Source organism: Xenopus tropicalis, chromosome 1, assembly GCF_000004195.4.
Source record: "Xenopus tropicalis strain Nigerian chromosome 1, UCB_Xtro_10.0, whole genome shotgun sequence".
Classification (NCBI taxonomy): Eukaryota; Metazoa; Chordata; class Amphibia; order Anura; family Pipidae; genus Xenopus; species Xenopus tropicalis.
Genome location: NC_030677.2, coordinates 195989086 through 196009188, shown reverse-complemented (window position 1 = coordinate 196009188; position 20103 = coordinate 195989086). Strand labels below are relative to the sequence as shown.

The 20103-nt window shown below is 40.4% G+C and overlaps 1 protein-coding gene across 4 annotated transcripts in view; it reads right to left on the bottom strand.

Annotated features, from left to right (window-relative positions):
* The window catches only part of ttc33 (tetratricopeptide repeat domain 33), a 123879-nt gene that overhangs the window by 48418 nt on the left and 55358 nt on the right, over positions 1-20103 (bottom strand). For all 4 annotated transcript variants that reach the window (XM_031895287.1, XM_012955907.3, NM_001126771.1 and 1 more), the window contains 1 exon segment: positions 6180-6261. In XM_031895287.1, coding sequence (XP_031751147.1) covers positions 6180-6261 — 82 coding nt within the window.

Sequence of the window (20103 nt, the reverse complement as noted above, 5' to 3'; positions counted from 1 at the left end):
AAATAAAAAAAGATGGAAATGACAGCGACCAGCGCCACCTGCTGGTCAGTTCTTTTGACTGTAGAGTTGAAAAACATGTTAAGAAGGAAAACAAATAAGTGTTTTGATATTACTCTGCTCAGAAAAGAAAGGAGAGAAAGGTCTTTTAAGGCTTCTGATCTTTTTCGTAAGCAAAGAAACATCAGAACAGTTCCCCGATATCCTTCTAAACATATTCTCTTTGACTGTACAGTCAAAAGAACTATTTATGAAGCTGTGTCAGTGAAGCAACATTTTATTTTATTCTTTAATAAATCTTTTGTTCCCATTTAAGAACCACTGGAACCAAAATTTTTTTTTCTTGGGTGCCCTGTACCTCCACTATTCTGCTAGGCCCCCATATAGTTCCATGTAGTAGTGTCGTACCTGGAGATCAGTGGGATTCAATTGGAACCCCCTACATAGGATAACCCCACAGTTATTGACTGAAGGGCACACTTTTCCATAGGTTTAAAAAAGGAAGTAAAGGTATGAGATCCCTTATTAGGAAACCCATTATCCAGAAAGTTCTGAATTACGGAGAGGCCATCTCCCATAGACTCCATTATAAGAAAATAATTCTAATTTTTAAAAATGATTCCCTTTTCTCTGTAATAATAAAACAGTACCTGTGCTTGATTTCAACTAAGATATAATTACCCCTTATTGGGGGCAGAACAGCCCTATTGGGTTTATTTCATGGTTAAATGATTCCCTTTTCTCTATAATAATAAAACAGTACATGTACTTGATCCCAACTAAGATATAATTACCCCTTATTGGGGGCAGAACAGCCTTATTGGGTTTATTTCATGGTTAAATGATTCCCTTTTCTCTGTAATAATAAAACAGTACCTGTACTTGATCCTAACTAAGATATAATTACCCCTTATTGGGGGAAGAACAGCCCTATTGGGTTTATTTCATGGTTAAATGATTCCCTTTTCTCTGTAATAATAAAGCAATTGGAGAAAAGACACACAGTATGTCTTTGAGCTAATGTGACTTACACTTCCTATCCTCTGCACGCAAGTGCTTATATGTACAGAATATGAATGTCTTGGTCGTGCTTGTGGTTTCCATTGGGACTAACCTAATTACACAGAGCAGAGACACGGGAGCAGTTTTGGACCCTTGTGGTCGCTTCTGCTACAAACAATAACCTGACTGGACTGAATGGCTTTTTTCTGCCTTACACTAGAGCCAATATAGTCTACTGTGCAATAGGCATTTTACCTCTTCACTAGTGATGGGCGAAATGTTTCGCCGGGCATGGATTCGCAGCAAATTTCCGCGTTTCGCCATTGGCGGATTGTTTTGCGAAACGGATGAAAAAATTAGCCGCGGAAAAATTCACTGCACGGCGCCGGCGTCAAAAAACAATAGTCGCGGGCGTCAAAAGAATAGCTGCACAACAAAATAATAGCCGCGGGCGACGAAATAATAGCCGTGCGACAAAATAATAGCCGCAGACAACAAAAGAATAGTCGCTGGGGCGACAATTTTTTTTCCGCACAACATTTTCGCTGTTTCACGGTTCTTTTGAAAGATTCGCAAATTTTTCACGAAGCGAAACGGAACAGATTCGCTCATCACTACTCTTCACGTTAACTGTGAAAATGCCTAGTGATCTGTGCTACCTACCAAAATCTGGAGGGTACCATTAAAATAAACCCGCTGCCTGGCCACAGGCCATAATGATGACTAAAGGTGAAGACACACGGAGCTACTGAGTAGCAGCTACTTGACATGGCTACTAAATGCCAGAAAATACCCTGCCATAGACAATACTGATAATTGCCTCTGCTAAACACATGTAGAGACAGTTATCAGTAAATGATCAGCATTGTCTATTTTTGTAGCCACGACAAGTAGCTGCTACTAGTAGCTCCATGTGTCTTCACTCAGTAGTCCTGCTCTATGCACGCTATGTTATTTGTTCAGCACCGGGCGTATTGGAAATGACCTCTCGTGACATTATAACTGTTCCTCTAATAAGCCTTTTTCTTCTTCCTATTTAACGATGATGACCTAGGTTTTTAATATGTTCCAGATCTTTCTAAACTGGTTATTGTTTCATAACATTGTTTATAATAGCTAAATATCACAGAGGAAAAATGGCACCCCCTGGGGTGTGATATTAAGTGGTATAAAAACAAAAAATTACCGCAGTCTCATCTGCTGTAACTGCATAATTACATTAATAGGCTCGACATTGCTAATATTGTAATGCTGCCCTCTAAAATCAACAGATACCTGTATTGTAGTGATGTCTGGGTCAGACAAAATGCAACCCTACCCTAACCCGCACCAGACACTAACCCACAAAATGTTGCCATTGTGGGACCCGCACTATACCAGTGCCCAGTCTCAACCAAACCAAACCTGAAATGGTTGCCCAAAATTTAACCCTAATCTACCTGACCTAAGTGTAAACCCAAGGGTTTCACAGGTTCACATGTTGTGGGATCACTACTGTGTACAAGCTGTGGGTAAGAGTTATGCAGGTTATAGGACAACTTTGTAACCCGGAACCCAATATAGTTTTGTAGAGGACACCCAATGTCGTTTTGTAGAGCGCACCCAATGTCGTTTTGTAGAGCGCACCCAATGTCGTTTTGTAGAGCGCACCCAATGTCGTTTTGTAGAGCGCACCCAATGTCGTTTTGTAGAGCGCACCCAATGTCGTTTTGTAGAGCGCACCCAATGTCGTTTTGTAGAGCGCACCCAAGTGTCGTTTTGTAGAGCGCACCCAAGTGTCGTTTTGTAGAGCGCACCCAAGTGTCGTTTTGTAGAGCGCACCCAGTGTCGTTTTGTAGAGCGCACCCAATGTCGTTTTGTAGAGCGCACCCAATGTCGTTTTGTAGAGCGCACCCAATGTCGTTTTGTAGAGCGCACCCAATGTCGTTTTGTAGAGTATGGCTCATGTACATACGCAAGTGCAGTTGCAGTTCTCACACTTTCCCCACAGTCAGTTTTGCATCAAATCCGTTTCATTAAAGGTACTTGTGCCAAAATGTGCTCTTTGCACTCCGCACCATTCAGTCCTCTCTCCCTTCCATTTCTAACTGAGCACTGCTACACCTATTGATGCAGGGGAACTTTGGAGCTACTGCCACTTCCTATGCAGGGGAACTTTGGAGCTACTGCCACTTCCTGACCAGGTGGTAACTCCAGGGTGCCCTCTGTGTCCTGCATTAAGTGGCGCAGTGCAGCTGTGCCAAAAGAATAGGGCGCTCAGGTCACTCTCATGATCAACCACGTAAATGGCGCCAAATAGACTTCAAAAATCTTAGGCACAACTGCATCACAATGACACTAGAATTTGGAAAATACACTATATTGTGGGGATTGCACTTTGCTCACTGCACTTGCTGACATACATGTGCCCTAATATGTCCAATGCCTATAACTCATGCTGGCAGTCCAGCCATCTACCCTCTTACCAACTTGGTATACCCTTAACCGGCTATGGCAAAATATTTTCTTTCAGATCTCCACTTGAGCGGTTCTTTCATACATTACCCAAGAATATTTATGTTGGTGAACATCTTACATCTGTAAGGCCTTAATTCTAAATACGGCCCTGCAGCAGTAACCCACAGTAACCCACAGCAAACATTAGCAGCTAATTTCTACCGGCCAACTGCAGTAAGAATAAGAAAAACAAACATCTAATTGGTTGCTACGGGTTACAAGGATTAGGCAAATGTTGTTAACCTTATTACAAGTTGACTTTGAATTGCAATAATTTTGCAATGATTTATTTTTTCCTTTTAGGGTAAGCTAATGTTATACTAATATCCTTACTATATCATTGTTTACATAATCTTGGCGTTTACCATGTATTACTTATATTTGGGCTGAAATAACTCTGAAACCTGTCACATTATGTTGAAAGGGACAAACGCTGAAGGCATCGTAGGCTTCTGAAAATTATGTTAATTTCCATTGTGTTGTGGCCGTACTGATGACAACCATATTGTAACGGAATGTGTCCAGACAATCAGGGAGTCTGTATTTGTGGGATAAAGGAACATTTAGTCCTGTTCAACCAGTTCTTCAAACACAAGTACTTACTGACTCATTGCAAGGGGGCTGCTTTAGAGAGAAGCTTCCAAATAATAAAGTAGAACTATATCAGATGAAATGAAGTCTCAGCTCAGTTTATACCTTATTTTAAATGTTATACTAAAATATAAATCCTTAGAAGCAAGAGACTCAAAGTTGGGGTTATCCTATAGAATGTTGGGGGATGCTGTTATATGGGGGCTGATCACGCATTTTGGGTGACACTGTAGCTTCTGCTTTGTAGTAAAACCTCTTATTTCTACAAAAGCTCATTTAGTGAGGAGTGTTGATACAATAGGGGGCAATCACTCACCCAGACACAGTGAGCAAAGTGCAATTTCAGACCCAACTGTCATATTATTTTCACCACAATGCACCAGAATTTTATACAAATAAGATACAGTTGCTCCAAATCTTTTTTTTGCAGTCTGGCCGTTATCATTTCCAGTGTTTGGCATGTGAATTGCGTCTGTGCCCAATTCTGTAGCCGTAAGTGTACTGCCTTTATAGACACAGGGCACTGAGGGAACACTAGAGCTATCGCCTGGTCAGGAGGTAAAGGTAGCTTCACACAGCCAGGGATCGGGCAGGGCTGGTGGGACACCAGGAAGAAATCCGGTGGGCCCCGGCAGCCCAGACCCAATCCCTACCTGCCGCTCCCCCACTACCCTCCCCCCCCCAATTGTGGCAAAGTATAAGGTATGTATGTGGGGGGGAAGGGGCTGGTGGTGGGTGGGTAAGCGTGAGGACAGGGGCCCTGAGGAGGTGTGTGGGCCCCTATGGTAGCAACTCTGGTGGGCCTTGCTCACTCCAGTTATGGCCCAGCACACAGCACTGTCTGTCAATAGCTAAAGCAGTACTGAATTCAAAATGTAAGGCAGGAAGGACTGATCAGCGCTGAGAGCAAATATCAGGAACACTGTGGGATACTGGTACCTTTAATGAAAGTGGTTATAGCTGCAACTCACTGTGGGGAAAAGCGCAAGTTGCCCACTGCCTTTGCAGAGGCAAATGAACCCTAATATATTAGGAACCCCACAGTCAATGTAATCAGAAAGTTTTTTTCCCTTGACTGATGCTCCTTTTAGGAAAAAAAAGCAAAGGGGTTGATTCACTAAAGGTCGATAAGCGTTATCGCATGCTTTTTTGCGTTAAAATTGATGCAAAAAAACCCCACGTGATTCGCTAAAGTATTATCGCATGCCTTAAGCTGCATATGGCGTGCGTTAAATAGTGCGCAACCGAATGCGCATTGCGTTAATTCTCGCGCAGAAATAATACTAACGCATGATTCACAAACACTTAGACGTGCTAAATATCCCATTAGTCTGTGCGAAAATTTACACCTACTTGGAGCAGGCGGTAATTATAGAAAAGTACAGTTCATGAGCTTTTGGCAATAAAATATGGACTTTGCAGTGGGATTTATTATTAAGTCTGTGTTGGCCCCAGAGTGATGCAGCCGCCAGTTTGCAGGGAGATGGGCATTTTCAGAAAAGTAGTTTTACGAACGTAATGGTGTGTATGGCTAATATGGCGTGTGCGCGATAAGTAGCTCATGTGCGTTAATTAGCGTGCACGACAAGTAGCGCGCTGCGTTAATTAGCACAAATTGCGTCAAATAACACACGAAAATAGTCTTCATGACTTAAATAACGCAAACAGCATCGCGTCTAAATTAACGCAAGTATCCTTTTAATGAATCGTGCGTTAAGACGCGAAAAATTAGATGTGATTTTTAATGCATGCTTTAAATAGCCCTCGTTTGATCGCACTTTAGTGAATCAGCCCTAAAATCTCTTAGTTAAGTCATGTGTGTATGTTGCCTTTACATTACTGGGCACTAGAATCCATACTAAAGGCTGACCACCATTAACCAAGAAGTGCTGTTGCTGCTGTAACACCATCAGTAGTGGGTGTGGGTAAAAAAAATGTTTGAAAAACATTTAAAGCAGTAAAATATTGATAATATAATATAAGAAATATGGATAAGAGGCACAACCCGACCCATGACCCGCAGACCAGCCTTTGCAGGCAACCTGTGGGTACCCGCGGATAACCGACCCACTGCAGCTCCTCGTTTCTCTTACCTGGGCCTTCATTTCATACAGAGCAGCGTCCTCTGGGGTCAACTGGATTGCTTCATCCCATTTTGTCAGAGCTTCCTTGTGTCTGCAAGAAATTACAAACAAATATTACAAAAAAAGCATTACAGTGCAGTCTTGGCCACATGAGCTTACAATCTACCCTTACTATAGTTTTTTGCAGAGGAAGACATAACAAAGAGATTTCAGTAAATGGGAAAGTTACTGCAGACTTTGTTTGGTCGGGAATAATATTATTGTGCCGAATGCTCGCCAGCCCCCCCCCCAGCTATGATTTGTTATCCATCTTCTGAAAATCCCATCTGATAAAGGCACATTTTCCATTTTTGATTCCATTAGTTTTTAATGGAAATATTCATAAAGCGAAAGTCCAGCCGATGTGCCGAAGACCGAATTAGGTATATTTGTATCTTTGGAGCGAGTCCGTTAATTATGAACAGAATAATATGTTCCTGAATATTTTGTTCCCAGCGAGACTTTCACTTTGTTTTTTTTTTTGCAGCAAACAATAAAGAGACGTGATATTGTGTTAATTGTTCGTTTTGTTCTAATGGGAATATAAATAGATGAGTAATGGCATTCCTGTTAGAGGGCTTTCTTGGCTTTTATAAAGGCGCGGCTGGCTTTCTGTGTATATAGGGGGCCACATGTGGCCAAACCTTCTATTCACCCCTTTATTCATCAGCAGACAATTTACCAAGGATCAATATTTTCTCACTGAGCACAAACAATGGTTAACGAGCTGTAAAAAACAGAGACTGTTCCTTCCAGACCTTTACCTTTAAATTAACTTTCAAATTAGACCTTGTTTACCTTTAAATTAACTTTTAGTATAACATACACATTGAAATTCTGAGACAATCTGCAATTGGTTTTCATTTTAAAGTCTGTTAGTTATTTAACTTTTTGTTCCGCAGCTCTCCAGTTTGGAATTTCAGCAGCTATCTGGTTGCTAGGGTGTTGTTTATCTTAGCAACCAGTCAGAGGTTTTAATGAGAAACTGGAATATGAATAGAATAGGGGTTGAATAGAAAAACAAGGAATAAAAAGTAACAGTAATAATACAATTGTAAGATCACAGAGCAATAGGCTTTTGACTGTCAGGGTCAGTGACCCCTATTTGAAAGCTGAAAGATGAAGAAGTGGAAGGCAAATAATTCAAAAAACACTAAATAATAAATAATGTGTAAAGTTGCTATAAATGAGATATTCTATAACATACTGAAAGTTTAATTAGAGGTGATAACATTTTATCAGGGAGTAACAATTCAGATAGAAGCTTTCAATACAAATCTCAGCATTTTTCCAACCAATTCAGGTTTCAATTTTTCAGACAGAATCCATTAAAGATCAAATTAAGTAGCTTTGCCTCTATATTTATCTTGAAATGCGCATCCCACCTTTCACAGGGGCAATTTACAATGCAAGACAAACGTACTTGTTGTGTTTACATTTCCGAGTTATCTTGACTACACAAAAATCAAGCTAAGGCTACAATATGTTAGAAACATTCAATACAAGCTACTTATCCCATGCTCACATGTCTGTGTGATTTACATTTATCAAAACTATCTTATCTAGGAATCAGAAGATATGGAAACAGGATGAGAGGTAATCACTCACTGGGAGGCACTGATTTTCCAAGGAAAAAGCAGATGTTCATTGGTTAAGTTATTAAACTCTGCCTCATAAAAGCCTGGACTTGCGGCTCTCTGCGACCTTTACAATGGAACTCAAAGGGAAGTATTTGCGTTTAAAGAAACAGTAAAACCAAAAAATGAAAGTTTTAAGTGTTAAAGTAATTAAAATATAATATACTGCTGCTCTGCACTGGTAAAACTGATTGCTTCAGAAACCCTACTATAGTTTATAGAAATAAGCTGCTGTGTAGCTATGGGGGCAGCCATTCAAGCTGGAAAAGGATCTAAAGCTAAGGTTAGATAGCAGATAACAGATGAACTCTGCAGAATGCAATGAGATTCTAGAGAGCTTATCTGTTATCTCCTATGTAACCTGTGCCTTTTCTATTTTTTCAGCCCCCCGAATGGCTATTCAGCAGCTTATTTTAATAAGTCAGTGCAGGGCAACATAAGTGCAGGACCCCTCAGCCTGAGCTTAGGGGCAGACTCACAAGGTATAGTATATTTAGAATATAAATTATTTCTGTTTTTTTAAGATTTTCGGCAACCCTTGGGCTTAGCATATCAAGAGAAGCCTAGGACAGACTGAGCATGTGCAGTGTCACTGACACTCAAAAGATGGCCTAACGGGATTTAAGATGGCGATCTCCTGTGGCCAACTTTGTTACAGGGCTGCTGAATCTTGCTGCTGGCACAGTAAGTTCATGCAAGTGCATAAAACAGCAGTTCTGGTTGTCTTCATTTTAAGGCTTTGAGGTCTCTTCCCTGTTATAAAGCGCTTATGGGCATGTCTGTCTTGCAACAACCCCAACTCATGTTGTTGTTAGATCACAACCCCTATAAATTCCCTTCAGGGGTTACTGAAACTGAATCTTATATTTGTGGTGCAGGAGAATCAGGGTCGGACTGGGGGGTGCAGGGCCCACCGGGGCTCCCGCCCCAGGGGCCCTGCAGGTGCCCCCGCCGGCCGCGTCCCCTAACCCCCCCCAGGGGCTCCCCTTACCCGCCGCAGGGTCCCCCACCCGAGGTCCTCCCCTGAGCGCGTGTAAATTTTACGCATCAGGGGAGGAATGGTCGGGCAGGGGGAGCGCCAGCAAGGGTCGGGTCTGGGCCACCAGGGGCCAACTAGGGCCGGGGCCCACCGGGATTGTTCCCGGTGTCCCGGCAGCCCAGTCCGACCCTGAGGAAAATTGTATCAAAGCAATAAATATAAACCCTAAGCACTGGCAAGATATTAACCCAATGAGATAGATATAAAGGTGCTTTGAAAAGCTTCTACTCGTCAGCACCATAGACACATAGACAACTCAGAGCATTAATTACCTATCTCTGAATAGACACTGTACATTCAGCTCCAGCTTCCCCAGCTAAAAGCAATAATAACTGTAGCAATCCAGGTGCAAAAAGCTTTATTCGTACGTAAAGGAACATAAATGGATTCTATGGAAATGTTAGAATATCCAATTAATGCTCTATAAGTGGTTTGCTTTGCATTACGGTAGCCTTGTGACTATTCACAGTAAATGTTAAACCAAACATCGCAGCTGAAAGTTCCTGCTTTTAATGGAACACTATCATAAAATGTGTAAACCTCTGAATGTTCCAGCCAGGGATACATGAGATGAAAGCAGCAGATAAGTGGTTGAGTAATTAACACCACTGACTTTTAATGTGAACTCCAAACTACTGTTGTGTGCGGCACCAAGAGGAACAAATACTCTACGTTCTAGAATCCACTGATAACCAGGTAGGGCAGCACAAGATTCCAGCACTGGATTACACTGAGAAGAAAGGATTTAAACACAGGTATAGGACCCGTTATCCAGAATGCTCAGGACCAAGTATATTCCAGATAAGGGGTCTTTCCGTAATTTGGATCTCCATACCTTAAGTCTACTAAAGAATCAATAAAACATTAATTAACCCCAATGGGATTGTTTTGCATCCAATAAGGATTATTTATATCTTAGTTGGGATCAAGTACAGGTACTGTTTTATTATTACAGAGAAAAGGGAATCATTTAACCATTAAATAAACCCAATAGGATTGTTCTGCCCCCAATAAGGGGTAATTATATCTTAGTTGGGATCAAGTACAGGTACTGTTTTATTATTACAGAGAAAAGGGAATCATTTAACCATTAAATACACCCAATAGGGCTGTTCTGCCCCCAATAAGGGGTAATTATATCTTAGTTGGGATCAAGTACAGGTACTGTTTTATTATTACAGAGAAAAGGGAATCATTTAACCATGAAATAAACCCAATAGGACTGTTCTGCCCCCAATAAGGGGTAATTATATCTTTGTTGGGATCAAGTACAGGTACTGTTTTATTATTACAGAGAAAAGGGAATCATTTAACCATTAAATAAACCCAATAGGGCTGTTCTGCCCCCAATAAGGGGTAATTATATCTTTGTTGGGATCAAGTACAGGTACTGTTTTATTATTACAGAGAAAAGGGAATCATTTAACCATTAAATAAACCCAATAGGGCTGTTCTGCCCCCAATAAGGGGTAATTATATCTTAGTTGGGATCAAGTACAGGTACTGTTTTATTATTACAGAGAAAAGGGAATCATTTAACCATGAAATAAACCCAATAGGACTGTTCTGCCCCCAATAAGGGGTAATTATATCTTAGTTGGGATCAATTACAAGGTACTGTTTTATTATTACAGAGAAGAAGGAAATCAGTTGAAAAATTCTAAATTATTTGATTAATATGGAGTCTATGGGAGATTGGCTTTCTGTAATTCTGAGCTTTCTGGATAAGGGGTTTCTGGATAAAGGATCCCATATGTGTACTACAAAAATGACATTCCACAGGGCTGACCTACAGAAGTATGTAACCCTAGAACATATGCTAGTCTGAGGCAATGTGGTCATTTAAATTTCTCAATTCGGGATCTCAGACTGCCTGTATGTTGTTATTCATGCTGCAGATCCTAAAGGCTAATGTCAGGCCTTGTGTATTCCCCACACAACCTTTTTGTGTATTAGTGTTTCAGGTGTTGGACCATACCAAAGTGTTACTGTGGTGTACATAAGTTTTCAATAAATACTGTTTACTATCTTCTGATAAGCAAATGCTGTGCTAAGGAGCAGTAACTTAGAGACTGCACTACTTAACTTTTATTAACAAAATGTTGTTCTGGGGAATATTCACTTTCACCAGTTTACTTGTGATAAACAAATGCTGAACTAAGAAGAAGTCATCTACAGTATCTACCAGTTTCCTTCAGATAACCAAATGCTGTACTTAGAAGTAGTCATCTAGCTAATCTACCAGTTTCCTTCTGATAAACAAATGCTGTACTTAGAAGTAGTCATCTAGCAACAATAGCCAAATGTTGTTCTGGGAAGTATTCACTTTCACCAGTTTACTTGTGATATACAAATGCTGTACTAAGAAGAAGTCATCTACAGTATCTACCAGTTTCCTTCAGATAACCAAATGCTCTACTGAAGAGTAGTCACCTAGACCAAGTATCTACCAGTGGACTTCTAATAACCAAATCATGTACCAAGAAGTCACCTACAGTCTCTACGAGTTAACTTCTGATAAACAAATAATGTGCTTAGAAGTAGTCACCTAGAGAACCTACCAATTACCTTCTCATAATTAATGCTCTACTAAGGAGTAGTCACATCAGGTAGCCATACACGGACAGATTTAAGCTGCTGATTCAGGTCTTTCAGACCCATATTTGGCCTAAAATTGGGGAAAAGTTGATCGGGCAAGTTTGATATTCCTGTTGGATCGGGGACCCCATAGGCTCACTGATGTGGTCCTTGCTCCAACGAGTGCAATTCTATCATTGTAATTAGATCTTTGGGGCCACTCTGATATCACCCACCTTAGATGGGCATGTTAAAGGAAAGATCTGCTTGTTTGGTGACTTTGCCATTTGAGCGGATCTTATAGTGTATGGCCTCCTTATAGAAGCTGCCACTTAACTCCTGATAACCAAATGCTGTTGTTATGAGTATTTCAAAAGCTAAGTCATATGAAGGAATTCAAATATTAATCATGTTGTATTTATAAAGTCATATGCCTGGCAAAACATAAATTATCTTAAAAAAAATGATTATTTTGTAGGTTCTTTAGAAAACCTTCCCTGTTGATCATTAACATATATAGGCTTGGGTTAGGGACTTCCAATAAATAGTAAGAACAAATCCTTGACATTCATCATATACACAATAAAACTTTCACATATACTTTCTGAGGTCATAAAGATGAATCATGACATTTAACAAGGTTTCTCTATAAAGGGGAAGTACACCCTCTTATTCAACATTAGTTCAATGAACAGAGCTTGTATTAAATTTCTTGAAATTTCTAATAGGGCATCATCATCATCCCTTATTTGAGTTTCTGATCTTCTAGAAGACACAAGTGCTTCCTAGATGATAACTTTGGGACACTTACACACCTGGGTTCAGTAAATGAGGCCTATCTACTAAACCTCTACTAAACAATCTCACTAAACCAAACACGGAGTAGTTTCAATGTCCCTGTTTTGGCAAAAAAAAAAGCCCAAAAACATATTTTTGTGATTTAAACAATAAGAAAAAGTATGTTCAGCACAGGCCCTATTCATAAAACTCATGTTGGACAAGGGGGAACTTTTAACCATAAAAAAGAAAAGAGAAATCAAGAAAAGCGAATCATGTGTTATAATAACTTAAGGGGCCACTAACAGAAAAAAAATCCATTAATTTTGTTGACATTTTTTCTTGAAATGAGGGAATAGAGGGTTATGGGAGATAGCTCTTGGTACAAGTTGATCCAGGGAATGGTGCAACTGTCATCTTGGAGTCAGGAAGAGATTTTTCCCCTCTGAGGCAGTTTAGAGAGGCTTCAGATGTTTTTTTTTTTTTGCCTTCCTCTGGATCAACTAGTATTAAGCAGGTATTATATAGACATAAAAGGTTGAAATTGATGTGTATCTTTTGTAACCTAACTCGCTATGTTTATATGTATATTAGTGATCATTATATACAAATGGATAAGGGGTGTCTCCGTTTTTGGTGGCACTGGCGGCACTGTCTGTTGAAGCAGAAACGCCCAACCACATTCCATCATTTATGTTGCCCAACAAGCTTCTTTTGCCCAGTTTACAAGTTCTTCGATAAACACAAACACATGCACTGGGGAATCACAATCTGTATTTAGCAAATTGTTATTCAATGCAACCTTCTAGAGCAGCACAGAAGAGCTATTAAAAAATGAATTAAGAGCCATGTTTCAGGCGGCTAAGTTCTTTACGGATGATTCATGCGTGGTTTTTATGAACTGAGGTTACAGACTGCGGAGAGGCCAAGCGAAGCTGATGTTGCTGTACATAAACGGCCTCATTAAGATCTCCGGCAAATCAATTCAAAAAGTCAGCGTAACCGGTGCTTAGTGCTGAAATTTATGGGTAATAAGAAGTTGGTTTTCAGGAGACAAGTTCTTGATAGCAGTGTGATCAGTGGAACAAGACATTATGTATAATGAGCGCACAGTATCTCCTTTGGCTTCTATCTGTGTCATCCAAGCTTCAAGCTGCAGACGGGAATTAAATAGGGACGGTGTGCGGAATCCATACGAGCGCAGCTTCACAATGGCCGCGGAGCACAGTAACCTTGTTTTGTGTTCATTCATTTACATGTTACCTTGATAAGGGTTGGGAATATTCACTCCTTCTGCCATTAGGTTAGTACAAGGGTGACACTGTCAACTACTGAGATCATAACTGGAACTTAAAGGGACAGTATACACCGCTTTTCAACATGAGCTCAGTGTATATGGCATGTGATGAACATACTTTTTGCCTATAAAAAAATATTTATGGTTTACGTGCTGGGAACAAATTGCCCTTTTTATAAAGGAAGGGTGAGTAAGGTCCTTGAAAATTGCTCAACATTTATAATGGCAAAAAAATAAAGTTTGTTCTTTTTTTAACTTAAGACAATAGGCAGAATGTAATTACAACACAAGTACTATTTATAGCGGGAATTTTTAGGTGTATTGTGGAGAGAAAATTGTCATCATGTTCAACCTTCAGTCAATCTAAAGGCCCTCATACATGTTGAGATCTTCACCTAATATCCCCACCTACGGGTGGGCAATATCGGGGAGCATGTAGGTGAAAAAAAAAATTTGATCGTTTGGCCCTGGGGCTGAACGATCAAATTATATTGGCGTCAATGGTGCAGTTGGTTCGGGGACCACATCAACGAGTTATCTGGCCAATTTTAGGCCAGATAACGGTCGGGCAGGCCCCTCGTTTCTGCCCCTACATGGGCCGATAAGCTGCTGAATCGGTCCAAGGGACCGATATCGGCAGCTACTATCGGCCCGTGTATGGGGGCCTTTAGGGGGGCGCCTGAAATCCAGTTAGGGTCAGATTCAAAAAGATCTATTTCCTCTTTGGATGCTCCTGGAAATACACCCCATGAGAGTTGGGGCAAATGCTTAGATCCCCGTATGGGTTGGGAGTCTCCCTGATTTAAGCCCCTCTCCCGTTTCAGGTCCATCTCCTGCTGTCAGTAATTTGCACCAGAAACCTAACTTACCAGCTGCAATGAAATGTACCAAATCATAACACAAACTCCTCCATTATCATCGGGAGCATTGGAGAAGGGAGTATGGCAGGGTGGCGTGGCAGGGGCAGAACATGGGCTTGGCAGGGGAAGAACAGCAAATAATCTGGGTTAGCAACTCTGTGTTTCTAGTATATATAACTCTAAAGCAACTGGACTTGTTAAGTAATCATTGAAGACGTTTCACTACTCATCTGGAAAAGATCTGTCTACCATTACCCAAGGTCTGACCACCCCCACCAGCTTATACCTGCTTTGGCCCTCTAGTGGTTCAACTGAATGAAAAACCTCATAGTCATCGCTTCATAGTCTCTTTCTTCCCAACCTATTTTTGTAATGATCGCTGATTGTTTTGAATAACCTTGTTATGAGTTAAGGGGGACCCTGACCTAATGTTGGACCTCAAAAGGGGGTTTAAAACGAAAAGGAATTAAAAAAAACCCACTAATTTTTAACATATGTTCCCAAAATCTGGGAGATGACCACTAGAGGGCCAAAGCAGGTACAAGCTGGTGGGGGAGGTCAGACCTTGGGTAATGGTAGCTCTGTTTTTGTAGCTCCGTAGGAGGGGGACAATGCACTCGGGAGTTACCTCCAAGCACACAGAGCTTTCAAGAGTGATCCTAAATCCTAAGGCAAAACTTCTATTAACCCCACAAGTTTTTGAAGCCAATGCTTTGTGTATCCCTTACTGTATATAAATTAAGGTAACTTCTCCCCAAATCTCCTGCAGTTTATTTACTGTTTATAAAATAATAGGAAAAGACTTCTCGTTGCCTTATAAAAAATTCATTACGATATTAAACCTTTATGAGTCTTTTTCTTTGTGATAATTCTCAGCAAAGCACAAAACAAAAGAATATAAATGCCTATAACCCTAGGAGGTGGTTTCAGCATCACCCCGAGCGGTTGTTACATTTGTACAATTAAATATTGAAAACATATTTATAAACCCAGAGTGCGATTCTGCCAGCCACGAAGTCCCTGAGAGTATCAATGGCCTGAGGCAGCTGCATTTATTTGCCTGTGACCGGCCCGTGTCACTTATTAGCTCTGACAAATTCAAACTGATATATTTATACGGCTGTTTGCACACACTGATAATAATTACATAAATACAGATGGTCTTGTTTGTTTCCGGGTCTGTGCGGCTATCATCGCTTCCCAAAAAAGCATTCAGTGCATTTGCCGTTAATTATCAAAATTTTCTAGCTCATATTAAAAAAAGTAATAGAACAAAACCGTAAAAAAATGCAGGTATGGGATCCCTTATCCAGAAACCCGATATCCAGAAAGCTCCGAATTACAGAAAGCCTGTCTCCCACAGACTCCATTTTAATCAAATAATTCAGATTTTTAAAATTGATTTCCTTTTTTTCTGTAAAAATAAAACAGTGCTTTGTATTTGATCCTAAATAAGATATAATTAGTCCTTACTGGATGCAAAATAATCCTATTGAGTTTAATTAATATTTTATGGATTTTTTAGTAGACTTAAGGTATAGAGATCCAAATTATGAAAAGATCCCTTATCCCTTATTCTGGATAATGGGTCCTATACCTGTACCTCAAATTTGTAATATACTCATCATTTTTAATGGGTCAACAAGCTCAAAAATGTATTTGAAAAACTGTTATTAATATATAGTTTCAAATTTGCCTAGGACTGCTCCCATTGACTACTACATTACATTCAAGTTTTTCCCATTTTTTGGCTAACTAAATATCAAAAATTTGAGTTTTTAAAACCATAATTTCAATTCATATTTTTTAGCACAAAGAATTCAAATACTGGGGAGAAAAATACGAACATTAATAAACTTGCCGTAAGCTACTATAACTGGCACACAGCTATTTGCAAGGAATGATTTAAATGCTCAATAGTTATTGCAAGCCTATGAAACATAAAGCTGGAGGAAACTTAATGGAGCCATTTGGATAAGCCAACACAACACTTCCCACCATCTTACTACATTTAATTACACCATTATCGCACAGTGAATGCTGTGAGACTGTGGGGCACTATGCGGCACCGGGTGATACAGTTTGCTCCAGCACAGTGGTTCTCAACCTTCTTAATGCCACGACCCTTTAAAGGACAATGAAAGGTTAATATTAATTAAAAGTAAGTCTAAAGGCATTCTTTTTAAGTACTTACTGCATATCTAAATTCCCAGATCCCTGCTTGCTTCTCTGAGATATGGTGCTGGCAGCCTACAGCAGTGTGAAGCCTACAGTGACATCACTGAAATCTCTCTCCCCTTCCTGTAGGTGCCAGCGGCAGCCTTCCTATTCTCTGAGCATGTGTGTAACTTGATCCTGTCTGCTGTTCTGAGCTACACATGCCCACCAGCCAATCAGAAGCGGATCTGGCAGAGGGGAGGGGGGGAGGGAATGAAACACATGTGCAGTATGAAGCAAGGAGGGAAAGGAAGGGAGAATACCTTTTTAGAGATGGCTGCCTGTTCTAGAAAATGTGAAGTAAGTGTGAGTGAGTAAATATTTGATTAGGTGAGCCAAAAGTGTGGACTATTGGGCAGTATGCTTTTTAAATTTTAACTTGCATTCTCTTTTAATACAGTTCCTCATGTTGTGGTGACCCCCAACCATAAAATTATTCCTAAGACCATTGTTCGACCCCCAAAGGGACCCGACCCACAGGTTGAGAACCACTGCTCCAGCAGTATATTTAGGCTAAATAAGCAGCAGTAGTTAATTCAAGGTTTTAGTTCCCAAAACCCAATCAGAGCAAAGCTGTTAAGGGTTCTTAGTTCTGATTTCCCCTGGGCCAGGCGTTTCTAGTCATAGACTTATAAAAGTCTTGAAGTAAACAACAAGGACTAAGGCAAACTCCCCTATTCAAACATTTTCTTCCCTTTTCCTTTTTAATGGACTTGTGTTTACATATTCATGAAAATATATAACATAACAAGGAAAACAGATCTTAGTCAGAGGGAATTGTCTAAACTAACCCAGAAATGTTAGATAAAAAGTAGCACAGATGTCTTAGCTGGAAGTGCAAGTTTGAGGCCAGGGGTGGGAATATCCAAAATATTTTGTTTCAGATGTTTTAAGATAAAATGATAATATTATTGAGCCTCTACATATATAAACTGTTATCTAGTTGTTAGGATTCCTCTGACCCCAGTAACTGGGCAGCAATTTGAACTGACTAAATGGAAGAAGGAGAAGAACTCTACCGGGAAAACTCCCACGTGTGACTTCTATTAAAATTATCTGGACTGCTTCCCCCAGGTCCTTTGAGCCTCGCAGCAAGCAGCTTCAGTTCATTCCCTAACCACAAGAGTGAAGGAGACGTGGGTGAATCAGTAGTTGAGTGGGCCCATAAATAGAACTTCCCATAAAAAGTAGGGGTGTGGTACCCAAAAGGCAGATTAAAACCTACCATTTAATCTTAAACTGCTAACCAATAGATAAGAGCAGTCCAATAATGCCCACACACATCTGCGTACTTACTATTTAACTATAAAGCACTTCATTCAGTATGTAGGAGTTCATTATAAACTGAGTTTTAGGGCTGTGGCACACGGGGAGATTAATCTCCCCGAAATGCCATCCCACTGGCGAGAATGTAAATCGCCGGTGGGATTGCATACGCGGCTCCGCAATTTGCCGATGTCACAGAAGTTGCCTTGAGAGGAAACTTACGCAATCTTGGGGAAATCGCGGTGCCGCGTATGCCATCCCACCGGCGATTTACATTCTCGCCAGTGGGATGGCATTTCGGGGAAATTAATCTCCCTGTGTGCCACAGCCCTAAAACTCAGTTTATAATGAACTCCTACATACTGAATGAAGTGCTTTATAGTTAAATAGTAAGTATGCAGGTGTGTGTGTTACAACCATTGGAGTGGCCATCCCCCTGAACTGCACCACAACAATCTTGTCTGAAAAGTCATCACCAGATTTAGAAGACAAATAGAACAAAAGGCACAGTTCAAGCCAGGTCTAGAACAGGGGTCCCCAACCTTTCTTACTCCTGAGCCACAGTCAAATGTAAAAAAAGCAACATAAGCATCATAAAAGTTCATGGAGGTGCCAAATAAGGGCTAAGATTGGCTATTAGGCAGCCTCTATGCACCCTATCAGCTTACAGGAGGCTTTATTTGGTAGGAAATCTTGTTTTTATTCAACCAAAACTTGCCCCCAAGTCAGGAATTCAAAAATAACTAAAAGAAAGACAGTTTGCCAGCGCTTAGTTTGCCTTTAAAAATAATTTTTACAAAAAATGAGGTGTTAGTACCACACTTTGGCCAAAATATGTAAGCTCACGTGCCTCGTCAAGGCCCCTCATTGTACGTGAGTCCTACACTGTCTAATGACTTTGAGTCTGTGATGCAATTAAAATAAAGTCCCCCAGCAAACAATGTGACTGAGTAGTAAGACCTATTGCACCTACCTTTAGCTCAAAAAGGCTCTAGTGGAAAAGCAGGGAGCTTTTAAGCCCCAGCTCATTAGCACACACATGAAAGGGATTCATTGGTTTAAAGGCTACATAGCAGCTAGAAGCAAAATTTGGCTACAATCTGTACACAAAACACAAAGAAATCGCCAGCACTCAGTAGTTATTCAAAAATAACTCCCTGGTTTGGGGGCACTGAGAGCAACATCCAAGGGATTGGTGAGCAACATGTTGCCCCTGAGCCACTGGTTGGGGATCACTGATCTAGAAGATGAATAAAACAAGAGGCACAAGATAATGCCCATTAATTCCACTGTGCTTCTCTGCTTTTTAGGATCTGGTGGGGCAAATTGAGTCATTTTAGGGCAGTTCAGGAGGAAGGCCACTCCAGCGGTTGTTACTTAAGTACATGGATTTAGTTATTCTTTAAATTCACTTTATAATAAACTCCTACTTATCAGTAAACAACTGAGCCTGTAATGCGATGTTAATCTAAAGCCATGGACACTGCTAGGGGGCAATTTGTTGTTCACAGACAATGCAATCTTTGGGATTTTGCTCATATCTGAAAATTCATATTAGGGTCCTAATTCTTGTTGGTAGCTGGCCCCATGTTTTTTGTGGCAGGTTTGTATTAAAACCAGTCCAAAATGATAGTTTTGGGGCATCCCTAGAAGTTACTCGCACCATATAAAAATATAAGACTATGGATGATAACTGATAATATTCCAAATTATCAGTAAGAATGGTTTGCAGTATATTTTTAGGGCTGATGAGTGTTATAAAGTCCATTGGAGCAGAATATTTCCTCGTTGTAAATAAAATTTGGGTCTCATGTGCCGGACAGTTTTCCTTCCCTTAGAAATGAATACAAATTAACCAATAAATGGGATGTTTACACAAAAACTGAAAGTCTTGATGAGGAAAATAAACAGCTTTTTCCTGTTCCTTAATCACCGTGCGTACAAATTACATGACTTTAGGAGGAAGAATGCGCTGACATAACGGCTGTCTGTGTGACTCACATTTCTGATTTCAATGGCTCGTCTCCTGGGATTTGGGGAAATTCTGATGTTCCTCCAAGATCCCGTCACGGAGAGGCAGATTGTGTTTGATGGCCGGCGTGTTCAGCTGACTGAAAGCGGAAGACAAAACACTAGTAATATTGTGTATAACACTGCTAATTGCAGCCAATTGTGGCCCCATGATTCAATATACAGGGCATTTGGGGCATTTTGCAAGGTATTG